The sequence below is a fragment of the Barbus barbus genome, assembly GCF_936440315.1.
Source record: "Barbus barbus genome assembly, chromosome: 18".
NCBI lineage: Eukaryota > Metazoa > Chordata > Actinopteri > Cypriniformes > Cyprinidae > Barbus > Barbus barbus.
The window spans coordinates 12,115,371-12,138,735 of record NC_136746.1 but is presented as its reverse complement, the minus strand read 5'-3'; the positions used below and the strand labels follow the sequence as shown (position 1 = coordinate 12,138,735).

General features: G+C 36.6%; 2 protein-coding genes across 6 annotated transcripts; one reads left to right on the top strand and one right to left on the bottom strand.

Annotated features, from left to right (window-relative positions):
- Positions 1-258: 258 nt before the first annotated feature.
- lrit3b (leucine-rich repeat, immunoglobulin-like and transmembrane domains 3b) lies at positions 259-7,409 on the bottom strand. The gene is made up of 5 exons (XM_079439380.1): positions 7,238-7,409; positions 6,043-6,497; positions 3,520-3,825; positions 2,383-2,445; positions 259-2,176 (listed from the first exon to the last, which is right to left on the bottom strand). Exons 1-5 carry the CDS (start codon positions 7,360-7,362, stop codon positions 1,728-1,730), a joined length of 1,398 nt encoding a protein of 465 aa, XP_079295506.1. The 5' UTR covers positions 7,363-7,409; the 3' UTR covers positions 259-1,727.
- metap1 (methionyl aminopeptidase 1) lies at positions 4,865-21,443 on the top strand. Of its 5 annotated transcripts, none has more exons than XM_079439383.1 (13): positions 4,865-5,187; positions 6,011-6,304; positions 9,266-9,389; positions 11,239-11,290; positions 12,242-12,351; positions 12,470-12,530; positions 16,966-17,057; positions 17,429-17,512; positions 18,099-18,237; positions 19,013-19,144; positions 19,342-19,485; positions 19,616-19,681; positions 20,404-21,443. In XM_079439383.1, the coding sequence occupies exons 3-13, from the start codon at positions 9,276-9,278 to the stop codon at positions 20,568-20,570; spliced, it is 1,161 nt and encodes a 386-aa protein (XP_079295509.1). In that variant the 5' UTR covers positions 4,865-5,187; positions 6,011-6,304; positions 9,266-9,275; the 3' UTR covers positions 20,571-21,443. The 5 variants fall into 5 exon arrangements, with proteins under 5 accessions (XP_079295509.1, XP_079295510.1, XP_079295508.1 ...); XM_079439384.1 differs by having other exon boundaries at positions 4,965-5,187; positions 6,011-6,142; XM_079439382.1 differs by lacking the exons at positions 4,865-5,187; positions 6,011-6,304 and adding an exon at positions 8,698-9,044 and having other exon boundaries at positions 9,192-9,389.
- Positions 21,444-23,365: the final 1,922 nt, after the last annotated feature.

Here is a 23,365-nt window from a genome sequence, read left to right as displayed (position 1 = left end):
GAATGAGTTATTATGAGGAGAGGAAGGGGCTTATGGGAGAGATCTGGGGAATGTAACGAAACTGTCGAATAAGTGGCTAAAGAAATTATATCCTGGACTGAAACTTTAAATTATGAACAATTTTGCCAGACATTAAAGGCTATAGCAGCTTTAAGTGGAGCTTTAAACACAACATCTTACTTTTAAAGTGACACATGTTGTGATCAGAGACCTTGAATAGAGAATACAACGACTTTAGAGCACATGCACATTTCTTTCCTCAATGCAGTTTTATTTATTCAACAGAATTGATTATAATAAAGGTTTGATCTATTTAAACCTCAGGTTTAAATAAATATCTATACACATATAGCAAGGAAAGTGTTTGTAAATCCTTTGGAATCGAGGTGCCAAAACGTTTTACTATGTAAAAAAATATTTAAATAAAAGAAAGGTTATTGGAGTACAGTCTTTCTGCTTCAAAATGTAATATTTAATTCAATTTGTCACTTTCTTTCGAATTATTTGTGAAATTTACTAGCAATTCCTGAGTGAAAATTGTTTCAAAGTAAATTGTATATACATCTGGTGTATACACCTTTTTTTTCAATGTATGAAGGGCCAAAAATCAAATTTGACTGCAGAGTATAATGTTCCATTATACCCAACCATGTTTTATTAAAATTTATATTAAAATAAAATTAACTTCTCCACATTTCACAAAAAATACATAAATAATAATATGCCCCCCACCCCCCATAGGGCATGACAGGCCAATACAAAGAGCATCACAGGCCAATTTTGGCATCTGTTCTTTAAAATAATCTGCCCTAAAATCTGTGACTCTCATCTGAAGCACATGGATCCATAAAGACTAACCGGAATAACTTACTGCATGTCTTTATTGAATTCGCTTCAAATGTAAGAATTTTACATCTTAAGTGGATTCAATAAATTTAAAGTAAAAATTTGAATAATTATGTTTTGGGAATTTGAGCTAGATAATACTATTTAGTGTGATGGCAATCAGGTGTAAATTTCTTATCGTGAATATGTTTTTTTTATAGGAGTGCTGCAATGTAAATATGAACACTTAGTTATCATCAACTTATTAATCATAATCATACATCATTTGTTATCATTAGTTTGTGCAAAACCTTTCTGGTAAATGCAAAATAATAAGGAGTGGTAACAATGGTACTGTAAATGTTTTATCTGGGTGTATGATAAAAGAAAGATGGGAACTGTTACAGCTGTTAAGATGAATAATCGCTCATTGAATTTCATCACTCTATTTGACTCACTATAAACGCCCTAGCAGAAGAAATTAGATCCCTTTTTTTGGCCCTTACTGTGACACTCACTGTGTTAATCAACAGCTGCTGTTCACTTGGATCTATCAGGCATATATGGCCAGCCACACATTGCAACAGAGGTTTTTATAAAGCATTCATTTTCTGAAATACTTGATGTAGTCAATGTCAATACAGTATATGGATAACAATCGGTCATCTATAAGCCTAATACTGTTGTACTGTATGTGACTTTTATTAGACTACTGATATGACTAGTGGTTCATGTGAAGGGAACATCAATTTTAACACTTTTCAAAAGTACAATTTCAGTTCACTAGCTCTTTTTGTCTTAAAGTGTCTTTAGCTCAGAGCTGCCATCTGGTGGTCATAGCTGAGTGAATAATAAAAAACAACCTCTCATTTGAGGAAATATACACACATAATTTGAATGTGTCAGGTATGAATTGACATGGAGACATGAGGTTTTTTTCTTCTGTGCAGTGGATTTTCAGAAGCGATCAAAAAGTGTCTCTGTAGCAGGTTCTGTACAGCTGTTCGGTCTCTTTTCATTTTGTCTCTGCTTGCTTTGGGGATTTTCATGACTCTGTTTGGAGGGGAGAGTGGTCTAGTCATGTTTTGAGGGAACAAAGAAGGCATTGACTTAGATTTCTGGTTGGGTTTTCTCCTTGTATTGTTAGATTTTGCAGCTGTTTGCTGTTGGTCAGAGTTTTTGGAGTCTGCATATTCAGCCATTACTCCGACCACATTCAGACTGACAATGGCCTCTGATATCCCTGCCATGTTTTGTGCTCTGCACCGGTACTCCCCTGCATCGCTATACGATATTCCATTCAGACTGACTGCTGACCAGCAGATTCCCACATGTGGAGACTCTTGTACATCTGCAGGCAGTGAAGTGATCAGACATTAAATCAAATGAATGAAGATGACACTCACTTATGTGACAGTTTACTAAATCATAAATTTGTAAAACATTTGCACCAGTGTGCTTTGTAAGATAATATTTAAACACAAAGGTTTAAAACCAAGTACACTACAACTAAAAAGTTAATTATTTTAAGTTTGCAAAGTTCTAACGGTAACTTACAGGCAGAAAGTTTTCTGGGCAATCTTTCAGTGTCCATACTGCTTTGCATCTGCTCACAACAACCTTAAAATAAAGGAACATGTACACTGGAGACCAGAATTCTGAGATTATCAGTGAAATTATCAGTAATTTACTCATTTAATTATTTTTTTTGTATTCATATCAGCATAACAATTTAGTGAAAAGTTTAACTGAAAAATTAACATTTTAGAAGGTATTCAAATTTATTTTCCCACTTTAAACCTTTCTAATAAAATAAGAAATGTGATTTATACAGAAAGAGACAGTGTCACGGTGCACACATGGGAGGAATGAGGAACACGCAGACGAGAATGTAACTTCAAAATAAAAATAAAGGAACACTGGGGAGTAACAAGTAGACCAGACGACATCAAACTGTACAGACAGGACTATAAATACACAGGTAAATCATAGATAATTAGACGTACACAGCTGGACAAGAATTAACTAATGATCACACTAGACGAGGACAGGAAACAAACCAAATAAGGAAACAAGAGGACTGACACTTTGCATATTATTGCTTTTTTGGTATTATTTATATACTATTATACAGTAATATTAACTATTATTTCATAGTACTATTATACTACTATTATTACAGTATCTTTTATTTTATATTTTCAGGTTTTAATTTAAATTATAGTAATATGCTTTTGTCATTGTTAAAAGATTTTTAAAAATAGTTTTAATTAGCTTTAATTTATATTTATTTCAGCTTTAGTTTAGTAACTTAAATGTTATTTAAAATAAGTTGTCAAAGCAACATTTCTAAATTTTCTAAAGGTTTTTAAGTTTTTCATCTAATATTTATATTTTATTTATTTCAGCTACATTTCAATGAACAAAAAATGATTGCAATACATTTTAATACATGATTTTTATTGAACAATAACTAAATACATTTTGAATTATTTTTATATTTTCAGTTTTCATTTTAATTTTGGTCATTTTGTTATGTGCTTTTGCTATTTAATTAGTTTTTATATGTTTCCAATTATACTTTATTCAGTTAGTTGCCAAAGCAACATTTAAATTTTTTTAATAATAATTTTAGTTAACAATAACAACACTGGTGTGTATGAAAATATGCCACATGAGTATATAAGAAGATACCTTGTTTATAAATGTTGGGTATGGCAGATTTGATCCACGTAAGTGTTGGGGTCGGGTATCCTGTAGCTTTACAGCGAAGTAGGACATTGCTACCCAGTAGAGCTGTGATCTTGGTAGCAGAGGTCACCACATTGGGCCTGCGGCAGCGACTGAGCTCCACGCTGTGAAAGGGAACTCCAGCAAGATCCGGTGGTTCACTACAGGTCAGGTAGCGATCCAACAGGACCAGAGAAGTTTCTGGGGCTTTACTAATGTCAAGCAATGTGGAAAGCCTACAGTCACACACCCAGGGGTTGTCCTGAAGACCTGCGCAAGGGATGAAATGGGTGAGAAAGCGTGATGACACATTTGAGTCTAAAGAGGAGTGCACTGATTACATAACCTGTTCTCTCCAGCATGACTGGCCTAATCAGAGTACAGGGCTTTGGTTTCCACTGGAGGAACGCAGTGAGCCATCAAAAGGCTGAAGTCTCTCAGATCGCACTTAGATATCACGTATGTGTCTGCGTGAACCAGTCAGATTGGGTAAATATTTAATTGCCATGAGACATTAATGACTTAATTTGGTTTCGCAGACTTTGGCAGTGTCTGTGTGCATGTGTGTGGAACAATTCGTCTAGTAGTTTAGTGAGAGCCAGTCGGGGTGTGTTTACTGGATTGTTATGTGTTAAAAACATTTTCCTATTTATCTTGGCTCACTAAAACAGCAGGATCCAAATGTCAGAAACCACATAGAAAATCTGGGATTACAATTGTAATTTAAAAGGATAGTTTTTACCCTAAAACTGTATGACTTACTTTCTTTTGTGAATTAAAGAAGATATTTTGAGAAGGAAGAGGGTTTTTGTCCACACAATAGAAGTCAGTGGTCACAGAAACTCTCCAGTTACCAACATTCTTTGAAATATCTTCATGTTCTGAAGAAGTCAGGCAAGTTTGGAATGACATGAGGATGAGTAAATAATGACAGAATTTTCATTTTTGGGTGAACTATCCTTTTAAACATAGGTTTAAGGATATTGGAAACGTAAAAAAAAAATATGTAAAATGAATGATAATCTGTTTACATTAAATAATTAAGAATAAGAAAAACACACCTAAATTTGAATGTTGTTTAAATTGTATTTTTTTAAATTATTAATTAATTTAAAGTGTTATACTAACATAAGTTTTGTAAAAAAAAAAAAGAAAAAGTTGATTAAAGGGGACCTATTATGCAAAAATCACTTTTATAAGCTGTTTGAACACAGTTGTGTGGCCACAGTGTGTGAAAACAACCAGCCTATAATGTTAAAAATGATTAATTATTTATAAAACCAATAAATCATGAACAGTCTCTTCAAACGAGCTGTTTCAGATTCTCCCTGTGCGCATCACTGAGGGGAAAAAGTCCCGCCCATTAGTGACGCTCTCTGCCCTATTAGCATAAACTGCTGCGGTCCGCCATTACTGGAGATATATACAATGTCAGCAACAAAGAGGCTTTACAAGTTTTGTGTTTTGGGATGCACTAATGAACATAGGAGTCGCTATAATCTCCCCTCATGTGAACAAGGACACTGTGGTTAAATTTTAATTTCGAAGGAAATATCCCGGAAAAAATTGGTAACGTCCCCTAAATGTGTAGGAATTAATACCAACACTTCGTGCGCGAACATCAGCTGCAAAGTAAGTATCACGCGTTTGTTTTCCAAATTGCCTTTCTGAAAGAGCTGCTTGGCAATCTGTAAGGCTAATGATGCTAAAGCTATCATCGTCTCTGTCTGTTTTCACTGGTGCTGCCTTCAAGTGCTATCAGAATGATCGTGAATAGGAATGTGGTAGTTAAAAGTTGCATATGAAAGCAATGTGAGTCGATCACTTGAAGTTGTCAAGCTCATAATCTGAAGTGGGACTTGTAAAGTTTATGATAGCATAAGCCCAGCTATGTTGTTATTTTTATCCCGCCGTGCTCCCTGTCTGTGTAATTAATAAACGTGAATTTATTATGCACAGTATCATCAGATGACTGACTTTGAAACCGAGTAGTTTTCTGTAAAGATAACAGGCTTGTACTAATAGGGGAATGTTTATTTGCAAAGGCTAGCACTGCTAATGCAGAGCTGGAGTTCTTGAAGTTCCACCCTCTTCTCCCAGAGCAACAGCTCATTTGCATTTAAAGCAACACACTCAAATCAGCGCGTTTTGGCTCACACCCAAAAACGGGCAATTTTAACAAGCTGTAAAAATTGATCTGTAGGGTATATTGAGCTAAAACGTCACATATACGCTCTGGGGACACCAGATATTTATTTTACATCTTGTAAAAAGGGGCATAAGAGGTCCCCTTTAAACTCCAAAAAAAACGAGTCTTACTAGAGATAAACCTTTGAACCCCACGGTATATTTACACTACTTCATATTGTTGCCAGTACCATATGCCATGCTAATGTAGTAGGTTATATTGTTATCAGTGACATTTGCTTTCTTCATTCGTCTTATCATCCTACAGCCTAACAAATGATCTACAGTGTGGAGTTTCACCTAAAACCACTGAGCGCTGGGTCTGAGTGCTGTCACTGAACGGCCAGAGAGCAGTCAGATCGTTGGGCAGGGTGCTCAGCCTGTTGCTCGAGAGGTCCAGGTAAGTCACATTGGCAAGGTAACGCGCAACCAGGGGTGGGATTCGTGCCAGGCGGTTATTGTGCAGTCCAAGTGTTCGGAGGCGGGGCACATCCCTGAGTCCCTCCCAGGGGAAGGAGGACAGGAGGTTCCCATCCAAGCGTAACTCATGAAGCAAAGACAGGTTTGTGAAACTCCTTGGATGAAGAACAGTGATGGAGTTATATGTAAGCCACAAATAAAGCAGTTCTGGCATGGCAGAGAAAGCACCTCTGAAGATCCTGGAAACAGAGGTGCGCTCTAGACGAAACTTGACTGCATCACTTGGCAGATCTACTGGAATGGCAGTCAAGGCTGGGTTTTTACAGAGCACAGTTCTAAAGAAAACACAGGCGTTTAGGCGTTTTTCACAGGCGTTTATCAATATTTTGAATTATACATTGCATTGTGTTGGGTTTTAGGGTTGAAGGAAATGTCTATAAACTTAACAGAAATGGTACTGCTAATTTCCTGCCAGAAAATTGTTTTTCTACTGATTATTTCTTACAGTATAGAATCAAATCAAGTTACATTTATTTAGAGTTTTATATAGTACAGATTGTTTAAAAGCAGCTTCACATTAACAGCAAAATTTGTGTTAATGTTGGAAAATTTGTTAATTATGGAACAATTTCAGCTGTGAAGCAGCTCTACATAACATAATAGTGCTATTATTCATCTAAATTCAGTTCAATATTCAATTCGGTTCAACAACTGTGTCAATGTTGCAAAGTTCATAATTTATGAAACAACTTAAATTCAGCTATGAGAAGCTCTACTGACTACAGTGTCAAAATTCAGCTCAAGACACTTCAATATTAATTTATAGCTTTTGCAAAGTTAGTGTCATTATCAAACTCAACTCAAATTTAGTTCTCATCTGATAGTGTCAGTGCAGTTAAAACTCTACACCTTACAAATACATCTGACTCCCCTAAATTACACTAATGGCACACTGCGAAAAATAGTAACAAAACAACAAGAGAGTGGATCATGAGAGAGTGTGTGGATGAAAGAATCCAGGAGCAAAGACTTAACCAGACAAAAAAAGATTACAGAAAACCCCATATGACTGTACCTGAGTCCCTTGGCATTGCTGCGACCATGGAGCACACAGGTGCACAGAGACGGACATGATGGACTCTGTGCACAGACCACCAAAGCCAAGCACAAAGCGAGGTCTGCATACAGAAGTGGATGCATCGCTTTAGAGACACATTAAGCAAAGAAGTAGCACTCTCTGTCTGAGCAGGAGTGTGACATTCCCAAACACTGCCATAGATTAAGACAAACACTAAAAGGATTAGTACAGATTACTGTGGTGAGGAGCAGATCAAAACCTATAGTCGGTTTAGTAAAGAGAAACATGCCCTGGAACTGATGCTTTCCAATAATAATAGAAGTACAATGGAAGATTAAATCAATGTGTGTATCTATAGTGCAGGGTTGATATTTTGAAAGTCTGCTTTATGAAGCTTCAAAAGATTATTATTTTGTTTTTAATCAATGGTTTGGAGCTTGTTTCAAACCTGTGTATCAAATCACATGATTCTTGAAAACTGGTCTTTGTTTCATCATAATGTACTGGTAATGGTTTCAAAATTCTGTTTTGGATTGACTTTTCAAATTTTACTAAAAAAAGATCCACAAACTTTTGTATCAGTCAAAACCTGTGCTTTCTGGTGACCCTTTTGAAAGCAGACCCTTTCATATTAAATTTATAATTAATTTATTACTGTTTCTTGCAAAATTCTAGATTCATAATTGTAAATTTCAAAGAAAATTCATTTTTATTTTCCAGAAAGATATGATGTATATTGAATTCTTTAAGGAACTCTGACAACTTAAATGCCTCTAAAACCAATTTATTGTGTAATAAAATATAATAGAATTTGCCACTAGATTGCATTGATCAGTTGAACCTAAACGAGTGTCTAATGATTTAACTGACCTCGGGGCAGTTTTATAATGCAAGTTATATTTTTTTTAATAATTTATATAATTAATTATACTACTAATGTCTGTATAATACAGTTTGTGTATTATACACATACATAATTCGAAAAGGGGAATGCTGTTATGTAAATATAATTGTAAATGCTTCTAATTAAACTACCAAACCCTGCCTAATCACTATAGGCTACACGTTAATAAAACAAAACATATTTTACAGAACCTAGATATTTAATGACATTTCATTATTTGTGGCCTAAATTACACTTTCATGAAGACATTTGTGATTGATTTGTGAAAGCTGTCGTTTGCGTTTTCGTTGCATGCACACATCATCTTGACCAGCAGGTGCCGCTAGTCCATGGTGTTTCGAGCGCTTAGAAATAGTAAATATTTTTGGTAAACAATTGTTTTAGTTGATACAGAATGATTAGTTTCTCTCAAAACTACCTGTACCGAGAAGTTTGAGCGTCCACATTTTCTCTGGTTCGAGGGGCCGGAGTATGTTAACCCTGAAATCAGGGAAAGTTACGCATTGATGGAAGTACGTGCGCTGACGTCTTTTTTGGCGGGAGCTGTTGCCATGGTGAATCGTAATTTCGGCGCTCCGCTGATCATGACTTTTCATAGTCATGGTGCACGCGCTTAACTCGGAGTCAACCTACTCAGAGTTGAGTAAACTAACTCAGTTCAGCTGTTCTGTAACCGAAAACTCAGAGTAAGTCAACTGTGAGTTCAAGTTTAAACACAGAGTTGGTTGAACTTCCTTATTGAAACGGGCCCCTGGACGGCTCAGAGCTGGGTTTCTCTCGCTATGGGGTGTGGGAAGTGAAGTGGAACCACGGCGGCGCGATTACAGAGAAGAACTCTCTCAGCCGCTCCGCTCCACTTACACACAGAGCTCCACTCCGGCTTTCTGTCTGTATTGCTTGGTAACTACCTTGATGCTTATATTTTAGTTTGATCATAAGAAATAGTCGAAAAAAATTTCGAATTTCGTCTGCTCAATAATTGTGGCTGCAATAAAGTAAATTAAGTAGATAGATAAATAAATACTCCATCTTGCCATGATTCACAAGGTGGTGTTGGAGTCCCTCCCTCTGCTCTCAGATGACTGCAGCAGCAGCTCTCTCTCTCTCTCTCTGACCGACAGCAGCAGAAGCATGGCGGCGGTGGAGACACGGGAGTGCGAGACGGAAGGCTGCTGCAGCGAAGCTAAGCTCCAGTGTCCCACCTGCATCAAACTCGGAATTCAAGGCTCATACTTTTGCTCTCAGGTGAAGCTCTGACACTTAGCTTTAAGAAACAAGCGAAGCGCTCGCTCATGTCACGCTGCCGGCCTACTAGACTGATCTCAGCGTTAGCTAGCTAGTAGCTGCCTCACATCACAAACAGGCACTTTAAACCCTACTCCGAGCTTTGGCGTTTACATCAAAGTTTTGTGCGTGATGATTTTCATTATGACAGATTTGTCTGAGATGTGCAATCCTAAACACGGAGTGGAAATGTAATTTGCGAGCTGTTTCTTTGCTCAGCGTGCTTTAAACGACTTCAGCTCAACGTGGCTCGCGTGCTCACTTGTCAAATCATCACAGCAACCCTTTAGTAATTTGATTTCCAATTTCTAAAGATTTAGGACAAAAGGATGCATAAATCGGTGCAACCTGTAAGGAAATGTAGATCTAACCCTACCTCTTTTCATTCTAGTATGATTTTGCTAGGCACTCCTAGCCTGGGCTGTGTCTCAAACCCATCTAGACAGCATTGCGGGCATAATAGGTGTTTTATAAGTCACTTACCCATGATGTTTAGAAAGGGTGTCTAGGTTAGCAGCTCACTGGGTTTTGAGACAACCTAGAAGTGCCTAGAAAATTGAAATGTCTACATAGACAGCATTTTTGAGCGTCATATAGGTTTTTGAGACATGCTCAAAAATGCTGTCTAGGTAGACAGTTCATTGCATTTTGACACTCCTCCCAGGACTCTAGCACCTGTTGCAGGGCAGATCTGCTGTCCTGCTTGCTGAGTTGAGAGGCTGATATGATGACAGGGTGCTGCCAAGCCCAATATATCTGATTTGACATTTCCACCGATTCCATCTGATTCAAACTTTCACCCTAATTAGATGAGTCGCTGCAACTCGCCCTCATGTAATTCTAAACCTGTATGAATTTCTCTCTCATGTTTCATGTTCCACAGATGAAAGCAAGTCATACATAATTATTATTTTTGAGCGAGCTGTCCGTGCGATACCATAAAATGGTGCAGAGGTTTTTGATGCATTATATGTGAAATTCCTTATAATTGTGCTAAAGTATACTCTTCAAGTATGTTTATGTACTTTGTTTACGTGAGCTGGACATATCAAAAGGTTTCTGTCTTTTTTGTAAAATAACCAATAACCATTAGTTGTGAACCTTGATTTATTGCTTATTTATTAAGTACAATTTTTGCATTTGTTGCAAGATCATCACTTGTCATCAAAATATTTTATCTGTTTCATGGAAGCGAGTGTTCAATTTTAATGAATTAAAATGAAGCATTAGTAGATGCTAAAATATACACTGTTCAAAAGTTTGGGGTTGGTTAAGAGTTTTTAATATAGGCAACATTTATTTGATCAAAAATACAATAAACACAGTAATATTATTAATGAAGTGTTGTTATAATTAAAAATAACTGTTTTCTCTTATGTTCAAATATAATTTAGTCTTGCGATGACAAAGCTAAATTTTCAGCAGTCGTTACTTCAGTGTCACATGATTCTTCATTATAATATGATGATTTACTGCTGAGAAATATTTATTATTATCAGTGTTAAATGGTTGTGCTGCTTAATATTTTTGTGGAAACTGCTATCTTTTCAGGATTCTTTGATGAATAGAAAGTTCATAAGAACAGCATTTATTTGAAATAGAAATCTTTGTAACATTATTAATGTAATTATTGTCTCTTGTCCCAGTTGAGTGCATCCTTGTTGCATCAAAGTAATATTTTCATTCAGAGAACTTTTGAACAGTAGTGTAATTTTGTACACTGACATATAAATACCTCAAAGCTAACAGACATGGGCTCTTTAAGAATTTATGTTGTGTGAGTAATAACTTGAGTTTTGTATGTTTTCAGGAATGTTTCAAAGGCAGCTGGGCCACCCACAAATTGCTCCACAAAAAAGCAAGTATGTGTGTTTTATTCACTTTCAGTGTTGCACGATATCGTTTCAGCATCGATATCGCGATGTGTGCATCCGCGATATTCACATCGCAGGATTTGCTATGATTAGTAGGCCTGTACTGATTGTTATATTTATACTGATCTTTTTCTTTGGTCACACACAGACACCACATCTACACCGGACGCGACAGCTGTACAGCGATATCCATTTTTAAATAAATTTAGTAGCAGATGCACATGAACACTGAATTACATTCACTACTATCTGTGCCTGAAATGACACACATGTGCGAAACTGTCAAAATGCATGTCTCTGCAAGTATACTTGTAGAAAACTGTTGCTTATGTCTTAGGTAAACAATTGTTATCCTCTTTCTTTCTCAATAAAAGCAGTTTAATGTCCCTGTTGCTTTCTGTGTCATGTTAATCAAACAACAAAACGCATCGAGAAAAATCACTTTTGTTGCTTTAACACAGATTTATTAGGTTTAATTTATGCAGTATTATTTTACAATTTCCATACCTGAATACTGTTAGACTTGCCTTAAAAATACAAAGCACTGTATCTTTGTTCTATTATATTTATTTACGCTTGTAATTTATGTCCTATGCTGATTTACTCGCCTACAAAATCACCCCAATCATTGATTTTTTTTTTTTTTTTTTGCCCCAAATTCAAGTCATCTGGTGTGTGTGTGTGTATGTATGTATGTATGTATATATATATATATATATATATATATATATATATATATATAATTTTTTTTTATTTTTTTTTTATTATAATCGCAATATATATCGCAGAAAAACAAAAATATCGCAATGTGAGTTTTTTTTTCAATATCGTGCAGCCTTAGTGTTGAGTGATGTTCAGTTCTGCATTTGCATTTTGTATGTGTAATACAAATCATGTCTTGCATGATGTCATCATTAATTTCTGGCTTTTCATTTGCAGAGGACGACAAAATAAAAGATGAGGGAAAGAACTGTGTGGAGAAAGAAATCAACACAGACCCGTGGCCTGGGTACAGATACACTGGTAAACTGCGACCCCACTATCCACTGGTAAGGACACATGATCTTTGACAGCATGATAATTACAGCACATGTACGTTATCATAGAACAAAATAAATGTAAGCATTCAAATGTTTAGTTTCATCTCTTTTTCTTGGTTGTTGTTAGACTCCCATGCGCCTTGTTCCTAGCAACATCCAGAGACCAGACTATGCAGATCATCCTTTGGGTAAGATTGCAAATCCCTTCACTAGCTTTCTTGCTCCATACCATTTATCTGAGGCATTGCACTTTTCTAACAGACTGCCCTTCATTATTATGCCTGTGTGAAGTTTAAACTTGACCCTAGAAACAGCCCACTGACATGCAAGCTTTTAAACTAATGGCCTCCATCTCATCAGCTGAAGTGCCGTTCGATTTTTGCTGCCGTAGTGCACGTGTGACCAGATTAACCAGTTTCATGTAAATGTGCATCAAGATGTGCAAGAATAACCTCTGTTTACAGAAAACTCTAACTTTGTTTTTTGTTTGGTATCTCGTTGGTGCATCTGTATCATCATTATTATGTGAAGTTTAATGCTCTCATAATCATCTGATTATGAAAGAAGGTCCAAATGCTTTATGGTGTGTTTCAGTTTAGTTAATTTAATTTAATTTATTTTAGTTATCTGAATGCACATGACTAAAAGGTTTCATATGGTGTTACACATGTAGCCTTAGAAAGTATACAAACACATAATCCACACTTACTGTATGATTTTCACAAGTCTTGTTTAATTAGGACTACATTTAATTTGAGGAGGTTTGGTAATTTGTTTGTGCAAGTTTTTATGGTCCTTATCTTGTCTTAATCAAGCAAATCAAAGCTTTAATAATAATAAAAATATATATATTGTGAAATATTACATTTTGAAATAACTGTTTGTTTTTTATTTTAATTAGTGCTGGGCAACGATTAATTTTTTTTTAAAGATTAATCGCATGATTTTTCTGTGATTGATCGCATTATGCACAAAATTCAATAATGAATTCAAAGGTAGTGTTGTGTAAAAAAGCAGTGCACTTTTTTCATTTAGAAGTACTGCTATATGAACAAAAGTGCAATAACATTTGGTTTACAAACACTTTAAACAAATAAGGTGCTTTTTTTACAGCAGTTGTCCTTTTACATGGAAGCAGTTAAAATATTTCTTGTAAATTTCAACTTAAACATTAATGTAATCAAATTAAATATAAAACCAAAGCTGTTTGCCACTGCCAGGGCATTAACGTTTTTACAGAAGATATATTATAGTTATAGAAAATCAAGTTATGCTCCGAGTCCAGAGCCTCGATCATAACATTATAACGTGCACCTTCTGAGTAGAGACCTGCACTATCACGGGATCCAACGCAGCAGAGCGTGGTGTGGGACAACACTTGATGGGCGGGCACGGTCGGGTAGAGACTCGTGTTGGATGCGGGAGAATAAGGGTGAACTCATGCTAGGCAATCTTAACCATGCCCGAGCGCGCTTGACCCCCAAAACCCGTTTCGTTTGACTGGTGTGATCGCTCCGTGCCGCGCGGTTCATTTAGCCGTCCCTGGCTCGGTTGGAAGAGGTGGGCCAGTGCACGGTTCAGTTGGGCTCTGGCGTGGTATGCATGTAGTGTGAGCGCTAACCGCGCCGGAGCGCAGAACTTCTGATATGTACAGCATGATTACGTGTACATTTCTGAGTGGCAAAAGTGATAGATCTGTAAAGCAATATATTGTAAGAGGGCTGTGTGTTACCGCGTCCCAAATGACTCAAAATAATAAACTTTCTATTTCCCACTTATGAAGCCATGATTGAGCACGTTGCATTCTTTTCTGTGAAAAATAACAGTGAACAGTGGTTTGTGAATGTTGATGCTTAGCCTAAATAATTTTATCAGGAGCGTTCATGTGAGCGCTGCTGCAGTCGAGACGCGTGATGACACCCATCCCAAAGCAGTACTGATCAACATACCACCCCTCCTTTGACCCATGGTTTGTCTGTATGTTTATTCAGAGCCAGTGAGCAACGGGATTTCAAAATAATAATAATAATAGCCTAATATAACTGCATTAATGTGCGATTAAAATACTTGTCAAATTATTGATGTTCATTAATTAATGTGATAACGCGTTAACTTGCCCAGCCCTAATTTGTTAATGTTAAAAATAATTTATTCCTGTAATGCAAAGCTGAATTTTCAGCAGCCATTTCACCAGTCACATGATTCCTCAGAAATTATTCTAATATGATGATTTGCTACTCAATCAATTCTTATGATCAATGTTGAAAACGGTAATGCTTAAGTTTTGTGGAAACTGATACTTTTTTTTTTTTTTTAGATGAATAGATGATATCGAAAGTTCAAAAGAACACCATTTATTTGTTGCAAAAATCTTCTCTAACATTGTAAATGTCTTTTATTGTCACTTTACTTTATATTGTCTTTACTGAATAAAGATATTAATTTCTTTAAAAAAGTCTTACTGACTACAAACTTTAAACATTAGTGTATAAATGACATTTTTGTGAACATAGTGTACAAAAGACATCTGTGAACTGTGAAAAATGTGAAGCTCTTAGAGAAGGTAATATTTATTGCAATGAAATGCATACATGTTTAAGTGTGACTTAAAAAAAACTTTTTGGGGGCCCTGTAAATGATAATCATGATCGTGATGGAAGGATGTCTTTGTATAGAAGATAGATTACACGAACACTTTCTTTAGAATAGAAACATCTCTCATGAATCACTGTTTTGTGAATAAATGATTATTTGTCCTTCATTAACGGATGCTGCAGAGTCTTCCCGTAAGTAACCATTATGGTAGTAATTAGTTGCTATTAGGCTCCTGTAGTTGCAGCCTTTCATTCCTTTGTTATTAGCTCATCCTTGAGTCTCTAGGCCCCGGCTTTCAAACAGTAGAAAAGGGATGTATTGAAAAAGCCTAATGTCTTCAAAAGCATCCAATGGTTAGGTCAGGAGTGTGTGCATATCATCTTTAGGATTTCTTTGTGAGAGCGCGTGTGTGATGGTCCTGAAGTCACCTTATACACATTTCCATTTACCTCCATGTGTGTGTTGGGGGTGGGCTGCTGCAGTGTGTGTCTGAAGCTCTTCTCTCGCTCTCTGCAGCTGCAGAGGTTGGGTTGTTGGCAGGTACGAAGTTCCGCCGCTTCCCATGTGTGTCCGGCCGGTGAAGTCCTCTGTTTAACAGTATTACAGGGAGCGGTTTGCTCCACATTGGGTGTATGAGTGTATTTTTGTGAGCAAGAGTGTGTCTGTGTAGTAGCATGGCTCTTGTCTGTTTCTGCATGGCTGATGTCGTTGATCAGCTGGGGCTAGAGGTGGGTGATATGACCATTGCTGTATTTGTATCAATAGTTATTTTTGTTGGGAATTAATTGGAGAATGGTTAAATTTGGTTTGCGTTACTTCCCTTATTTTTATTTATTCATTTTTTTTTAACATCCTGCTCTGTCTTTTTCCATTACTCTGAATTCCTTTGTTGCTTTCATGTAAATAAAGCAGTTGTGCCAATTTATTGCAAGGCAAATGTATCCACCTTGGTGCAAATGGTACACTACAGGTCAAAAGTTTGGAATAATTAAGGTATTTTGATGTTTTTGAATGCTTACCAAGGCTGCATTTATTAAAAACAGTAAAAAAACAGCAATATTGTTAAATACTATAACCATTTAAAATAACTGTTTTCTGTTTGAATATGTTTTAAAATGTCATTCATTACTTGCTGTGGCAAAGCTGAATTTTCAGCATCATTACTCCAGTCTTCAGTGTCATTTGATCCTTCAGAAATCATTCTAATATACTAATGTGCTGCTCAATTTATTATAATCAGTGTTTAAAACAGTTGTGCCACCTTATAATTTTAAGGAAACTGTGATGCATGTTTTGAGGATTCTTTGACACAAAGTTCAAGAGAACAGCATTTAGTTGAATTAGAAATATTTTGTAATATGCCTTTACGGTCTGTCTCGATCAATCGAATTAATTTCTTAAAATTTTACCACAAATTTTTCAGTGGTAGTGCATGATGTTTTCCACAAAAATATTAAGCAGCAAATTGTTTTCAGCATTGATAATAATAAGAAATGTTTCTTAAGAAGCAAATCAGCCTATTAAAATGATTTCTGAAGGATCTTGTGACACTGAAGACTGGAGTAATGATGCTGAAAATTCAGCTCAGGAATAATAAATTACATTGTATAATATAATAAACAATAAGTCTCTTAAAATGAGGGTATGAGTCTTATTGCAATAACATTTAAAAAAAAAAAATCATAATTATTCCGAGCCTTTGATCAGTACAGTATATAAAATCTCTTCCTTCACTACCACGCGAGTCATATCGCCCAGCTCTAGCAGGAACTGTCTGTGATTACGTCATTGCCAAACTGTCATGTCCCAGACCTCACTGGATCAGCGACCGTGTGCGTGTATCTGTAAGAAGTGGTTGTGTTGTCTTCATTAGCTGACTGGAAACCGTGCTGTTGAGATTCTGTTGTGGTGAAGGTCAGTAGGCAGAGCTAGTCCATATATTTGAGTGATAGTAAGATGCTTTTGTGGGTAGATGGGTATCTTTGTATTTTACTGCTCACCAATTCACCAGTTCATCACTGCTTGCAGGAATGTCAGAGTCAGAGCAGACCATGAAAGGGACGTCTCAGATTAAGATCCTCAATGCTGAAGAGATTGAGGGCATGAGAGTTGTCTGCAAGGTAAACCAACATCATAACGTCACGCATGGAAAAAAAGAGAGAAAAAACAAATAGCTTTGTATAAAGAATAATAACTGAAATGCAACAGTTGAAATTTTGCCTGTTGCAAGAGCCATGGAGAGACATTTTCTGCCTCTATTTGAACGCTAATTGCTCTGCTACAGTTTGTTCTGCCACCAGTTTCTAATTTCAGATTTTAGTTAAAAAAACCCCAGAAAAACACTTGGTTTCTCAAGATAAATTCACAAAATTTATGCAAATATGCTGAAAAATTGTCTAGTGAGATGGCAGCCTGTTAAGTCTATCACGAGCACAAGTACATGAAAGACATTTGAATCGGTAAATATAAAGACAATGTTTGTTTCCTTCAGCTGGCTCGAGAAGTCCTTGACATTGCTGCCATGATGGTGAAACCTGGAGTGACGACGGAGGAGATCGACCATGCGGTGCATTTGGTAAAATTTCACAACCTTTTTTCTTTTTCTAATCTAAATTTTACATAGTCGTCTGAGCAGAGCAGAACGTTTAAATACAGGTTATCTAAGGGAAATGTCAAATTGCTTATGCATTCAGATGAATTTGTTTTTATTATTTGTTCTAAATCAGTGGTTCTTAGCCTCTTTGATTCCAAGACCCACTTTGTCCAAGAGGCCCTCCTATTTAAGCTGTACATCTAGTACTTTTGTTATAGTAAAAAAAAATAAAACCCTCAAAAATACGTTGCCAGTTTAATATAGCACATCTTTGTTTTAGCATTTTTAAGGATTTTAAAATTATGTTAGTATAACTAAATTTAAATAAATTTGCCGAGGCCTCCTAGTGGGCCCCTAGTTGAGAGCCACTGCTGTAAATGTTTCCAGAGTTTCCTTCTGGAAAAATGCATAATTTTTTAAAGTTGTTTAACAGCAATTTTTGACAGTATGCATAATAAACACGTGGATTTTTTTATCGTTTATTCTACTGTTGTTGTCATTTGAGTAGGACAGCCTGTGTGAATGTTGATGCTAATGCCAAAATATTTTTCCATATTTGTTGGTTAAGGCATGCACAGCGAGGAACTGCTACCCCTCACCTCTGAACTACTACAACTTTCCAAAGTCCTGCTGCACCTCTGTCAATGAAATCATCTGTCACGGGATCCCTGACCGCCGTCCCCTCCAGGAGGGGGACATACTGAACAGTATGTATCAACATACATTTGAACATATAGTATATGAATGCATCTTACTTGCTTTACTTTATGGGAGATCTGATTTCTGCACTCAAGAGGGCTGTTTTAAAGGGATAGAATCACCCTCCCTCTAAATTGAAATTATATTTCATATTTCAGTTAGTCCAGATGTCAGATAAACATTCACTGGAGATTCAAGATTTGTGCGTGACTGATTTTTCCACATGCTCACATTTCTGTGAATGCATTGGCTTGTTCTTGCAGAACTCTGTCCAGACTGATGTGTTTTCCTTCTGCTCATTTTAAGTCCCATTGTCAAAATGCCATGTTTGTTCTTGTTAATGCCATAATAGATAAGTAAACGAAACAAATGACCAGTGACATGTAGATCTCTTTGTTCCTAGCTAAGTTTTGTCATGGATCACCTTAATTTAAATATTATAGGCTACAACACAGAGAACTGCTTCTAGTTACATTTAATGCCAAATTTACTCTGAACAGACCTTACGCTGAAGGCAGTATCCAGAGCCAGATGGAATCTGGAGCTTTTTTTGCTTTCTTTGCACAGAGTGTGAAAGTCTGTGGAATGGATTTCTGTTAAATGCAGAGTACTTTGCTCATAATAGGAGCTGAAAGCATAATCGTATCATTTTGTGTCAGTTTGTGTAGATTTCTACAGAGTTCTGTGTAACATATGCAGACTTAAGAAATCTTCAGACTTAAGGTAAATTGCACTAAATTTTACGTTCACTTGGCCAATCATATTTTACTTTTTTCCCTGCAGTCGACATAACAGTTTACCACAATGGTTACCATGGAGATTTGAATGAAACCTTTTTTGTGGGTGAAGTGGATGAGGGAGCCAAGAGATTGGTTCAGACCACTTATGAATGTCTTATGCAAGCCATCGACTCTGGTGAGTATGAAAGCACATTCAAACAACACTAACAATTCAACAGACCCTATGTTATGCAAGTTTGACATTTGGCCTACATGATATAGTACAGTATGTTTGTCTGACGTGATGTGAATTAATGACCTTTAGAGGGCAGGCCTACACAAAGAGGGCTGTGTGTTGTGATTTGAAGAAGCTTGTTTCTGTCTTGTGTCTAGTGAAGCCTGGTATCCGCTATCGTGAGCTGGGAAACATCATCCAGAAACACGCGCAGGCTAACGGTTTCTCTGTGGTACGGAGCTACTGTGGCCACGGCATTCACAAACTGTTCCACACGGCACCAAACGTGCCGCACTATGCCAGTGAGTAACATCTTGTCAAAAAGACACAGTCTGAATGATACAAGCATTGCACACTGTGATGTAATCGAAACTGCAGAGAGTGCAAACACAATTAAAGCTTGAACTGTCCTTGTTTTATGTATTTTTACAGAGAATAAAGCAGTAGGAGTGATGAAACCTGGTCATGTGTTTACTATTGAGCCCATGATCTGTGAAGGTATGAGACAAATCACTAAATTATATTCTTAGCTATCCTAATTGTGCACTTTGTTTAGAATTACTTTTTATTTTAGAAAAAATAAGGATTTAAAAAATAATAATAATAGGGCTGTCAAAGTTAATGCATTCAAACGTGATTGGTTGTTTCATTTACACTACCCCTAAAAGCTTGGGGATCAGTAAGATTTTTATTTTGCAAGAAATACTTTTATTCAGCAAGGACAAATAAAATTGATCAGAAGTTCAATTTCAATTTTATATAAATACTGTTCTTTTGAACTTTCTATTTATTGAAGAGTGCTGAAAAGAAAATGTCTAATTGTTTTTCAAAAATATTAAAGTTTTCAGTAATAAAAAGAATTGTATCTTAAGCAGCAAATCAGCATATTAGTATGATTTCTTAAGGATCAAGTGGCACTGGGGACTGAAGTAATGATGCTTAAAATTCAGCTTTGCATCTCAGGAATAAATTGCATTTTAAAATGCATTCAAATGAAAACTTTTTATATAGTAAGAATTTTTTGTAATTGTTTTTCTGTTCAAATAAATGCAGCCTTGATGAGAATAAGAGACTTATTTTAAAAACTTGTAAATCATAATTTTACTTACACACAGTGTTCCTGTGTATCATGCACACAAACTGCTCAACCTGACAATTGCACATGCAGGTTTTCTTTTTAACATACTGTTAACATATTTAAGAGTCTTTGCGCTGTGCAGGTGGTTGGCAGGATGAGACGTGGCCAGATGGTTGGACTGCAGTCACTCGTGATGGTAAACGCTCAGCCCAGTTTGAGCACACGCTCCTCGTGACAGAGACAGGCTGTGAAATCCTCACGCGTCGCCTGGAGGATAATGGCCGCGCTCACTTCCTGTCCCAAATGTAGAATGGTGGGGTCATATCAGCCCTATTCTGCAGTGGAGGATACAACAGCTCCGCCCCATATCACCAATCAGCCAATCACATAGTGGTTCTCTGTTGGGCAGGAGATGATTGGCCATGTGGCCGTGACAGTGGATTTGGGCAGGAGATGGAGATTTGTTAACTTCTGAATGTCACCTGACAGTCACATTAATCAGCTTGGATCTGAGTAAATTCAAAGGCACTGGCCTTTAACCTGGTTACAGTGCCGCCACACTCTGTCTTCACAGCAGAGGTATCTGTGTGAGTGGTTTTGTGTGTGCGCACCTGTGTGTTTGAGAGAGCGCGTCAGCTGTGTGAGGTCTGCTGTCTCGGTCTGCTTCAGTGTGTTTGTATGCCTGGCTCGTTGCAATGTACCATGTTTGTTTTGTTGGGGTTCGAGATGCAACAAGTGTATGTGATAAAACACTGGAGTCTCTCCAAATCTTATCAAATCATGATTGATATATAAAAACTCTTTACAGCTGAAAGAGTGCCTCGTAATGTTATTGAACATTGTACAAATGTTTTTCACGAACCTCTACCAGCGTTCATAAGGTCCAATTAAATCGATCTTGTTTGAGTGACTGTCTGAACATCTAGGAAACATTAGGTTAAGTACAATGGTTTAATTATATTTCGCCTGTTTGATGGCCTTTCTGAAATGTCCTTTTACTGCAGTCATCCTTAGTCAATGAAAAGATGATTTTTGTTTGTCTTTGGTTGTTTAATGCCACTTAAAGAGCAATGTGAAAGTCTGAAAAGCAGTTGCAGGCCTCCTTGTCTGTTTGACGCATCTCTTGAAATCAGTTTCAGTGTTTCAGTATTCAAGCTGAATTAAAGTATATTTTCTCCTTTATTTTGTGTTTTTTCTGTACAACAAATGCCAAAAATGTCGATCATCACAAAGGAAAGAAATTTCAACAATGACTTGTGAAAGCGGCTGAAAAGATCATCCAAGGGATTCATGTGTATTGAATTGTTGCTTTTTGGTAAATCAATTTTAGTCAGGCAGAGGATTAATTCCATCACTTCAGTTCTTTCTACACCTTTCAGAAATAATTACTGTACTTTAAACTAGTATTAATTGTATCTGCGGTAAGTCTGAGCAATCCGTTCCATCTGATTGTCTGAAACTGTGACATAGAAGTTTAGTGAAGATGACTCGATTCTCATTCGGATATAGTGAGGATGCATCGAATGCTGTAAGATGGGGGGGAAAAAGTTAGAACTTTTTCTTATAGGATTAACCAGAGAATTTTTTTATTTACCATTGTCCAGTTTTCATGAGGCTGACTGCATCATTGATCTGCTCCAGATCCATTTTGTGGGTTATGAACTCGTCAAGCATTATTTTGCCTGTCATGTAGTCATTAACCAATTTTGAAAGAGAGTCCTTGATCTTAAAACCTTTTTCATGTAAACAAAAACGAATACATGCACAGACATGTACTTCCAAAACCACAGAAAGCGTTAACTGACAGCTGGTTTACCTCCAAATAGGGTTCCCTTCCAGGTTTTCCCAGATATGAGTTGAATTGACTTTGCTGAAAAGTCTACATCAGTATAGCCAACCAAAACACTCGCACCCTGACCTTTAATACACGACTCCAATGCAGCTCTCTGAGGTCAAAAAACATTAAACTCACACATAGAAGGATTGCAAGTACTAAAAGCTTTTAAGTAAATACATACACTTTCTACATTTGTGTCAGTTGAGGCTTACCGATACTTCAGTGCTGCCCACACACTCTGAGAAATCCACTCCTTCATTGGTCATTTCTGTCAGTACGTCAGAGATGGGTTCATTATATGCCTTTTGGATTCAGAAAATCAGTGGCACCAAAGACCTTTGCCTTCTCAAATTTAAGATTTGACTGCAGCCAGACCTACTGCACCCAGTCCAAACACTGCACACACTGAGCCTGGTGTGACCTTCACACGAACACAATCAATAGTGTAAAGCACCGTAATATTCAGCTTACTGTTCAAGCCACAACGATTTGAACTTAAGTTGTAAAGTAAAGTGTAAACACACTATTAAAAATGTATTAATTTCCTTCAATAAGTGACATCTGCACTTTTTGTCTTATTTTTTTCTCCATGAAAATTATGGTTGCAACATATGCTCTGCAATAATTTGAAATGAGTTTGTCGAAATATCAAGAGCTTGAATTGTGCAATTACCAGAAGGTTTTGAAAATCTTGTTTAGTACCCACACAGTATTGGTTATTGTTGACAAAATTGTTAATTGATTTTATTCACAATAGAACTGGTGTGTTTAAAATACAGATAATTATTTCATTTTTATACTGCATTTATTTTTCATATCTGCCTGTGTTTTAAATGCCTAATTTTAGATATGCTCATATTCCACTGACGTATTGCATTGCACGTCTTTTTCCTTCGTCTGACATATAAAGGTACACCTTGTTATGTTCCATTTATGTTGGACAGGATGTTGGAAACTCATTCTTTATGCATAATGTTTTTATATGCACGTAGTGTTCGATTTGTATCCATCTCTTGATAGAGCATATACGAATATTCTGGGCCTAGCGATATGTGAAGATTTGCAGAGCTTGCTGTTTCTGCTCCAAGGGTGTAAAAACCACAACAACCTCCTCTGACAAGTCAAGTTGACCTTATGACATTATCTAAGTAAGGGGGAGGGAAAGGAAAATAGTCGTTAAATAATTTTAACATTTTGCTGATCAGACAAGACCATTCTTGATCAGACGAGAATATTCCATGAAGACATAGGTAGGCTATCTAAGCCT

What these genes read in the sequence shown, in the direction of transcription:
- lrit3b (XM_079439380.1), bottom strand. Translation starts at nt 7,362, where the DNA reads ATGCATCCACTTCTGTATGCAGACCTCGCTTTGTGCTTGGCTTTGGTG. An exon ending in AGCAATGCCAAGGGACTCAG is followed by an intron (nt 6,498 to 7,237) that starts GTACAGTCATAT and finishes TGTTTTCTTTAG; the next exon opens with AACTGTGCTCTGTAAAAACC. An exon ending in ACCCAACATTTATAAACAAG is followed by an intron (nt 2,446 to 3,519) that starts GTATCTTCTTAT and finishes CTTTATTTTAAG; the next exon opens with GTTGTTGTGAGCAGATGCAA.
- metap1 (XM_079439381.1), top strand. Translation starts at nt 9,180, where the DNA reads ATGATTCACAAGGTGGTGTTGGAGTCCCTCCCTCTGCTCTCAGATGAC. An exon ending in ATTGCTCCACAAAAAAGCAA is followed by an intron (nt 11,291 to 12,241) that starts GTATGTGTGTTT and finishes TTTCATTTGCAG; the next exon opens with AGGACGACAAAATAAAAGAT. An exon ending in TATGCAAGCCATCGACTCTG is followed by an intron (nt 19,145 to 19,341) that starts GTGAGTATGAAA and finishes TCTTGTGTCTAG; the next exon opens with TGAAGCCTGGTATCCGCTAT.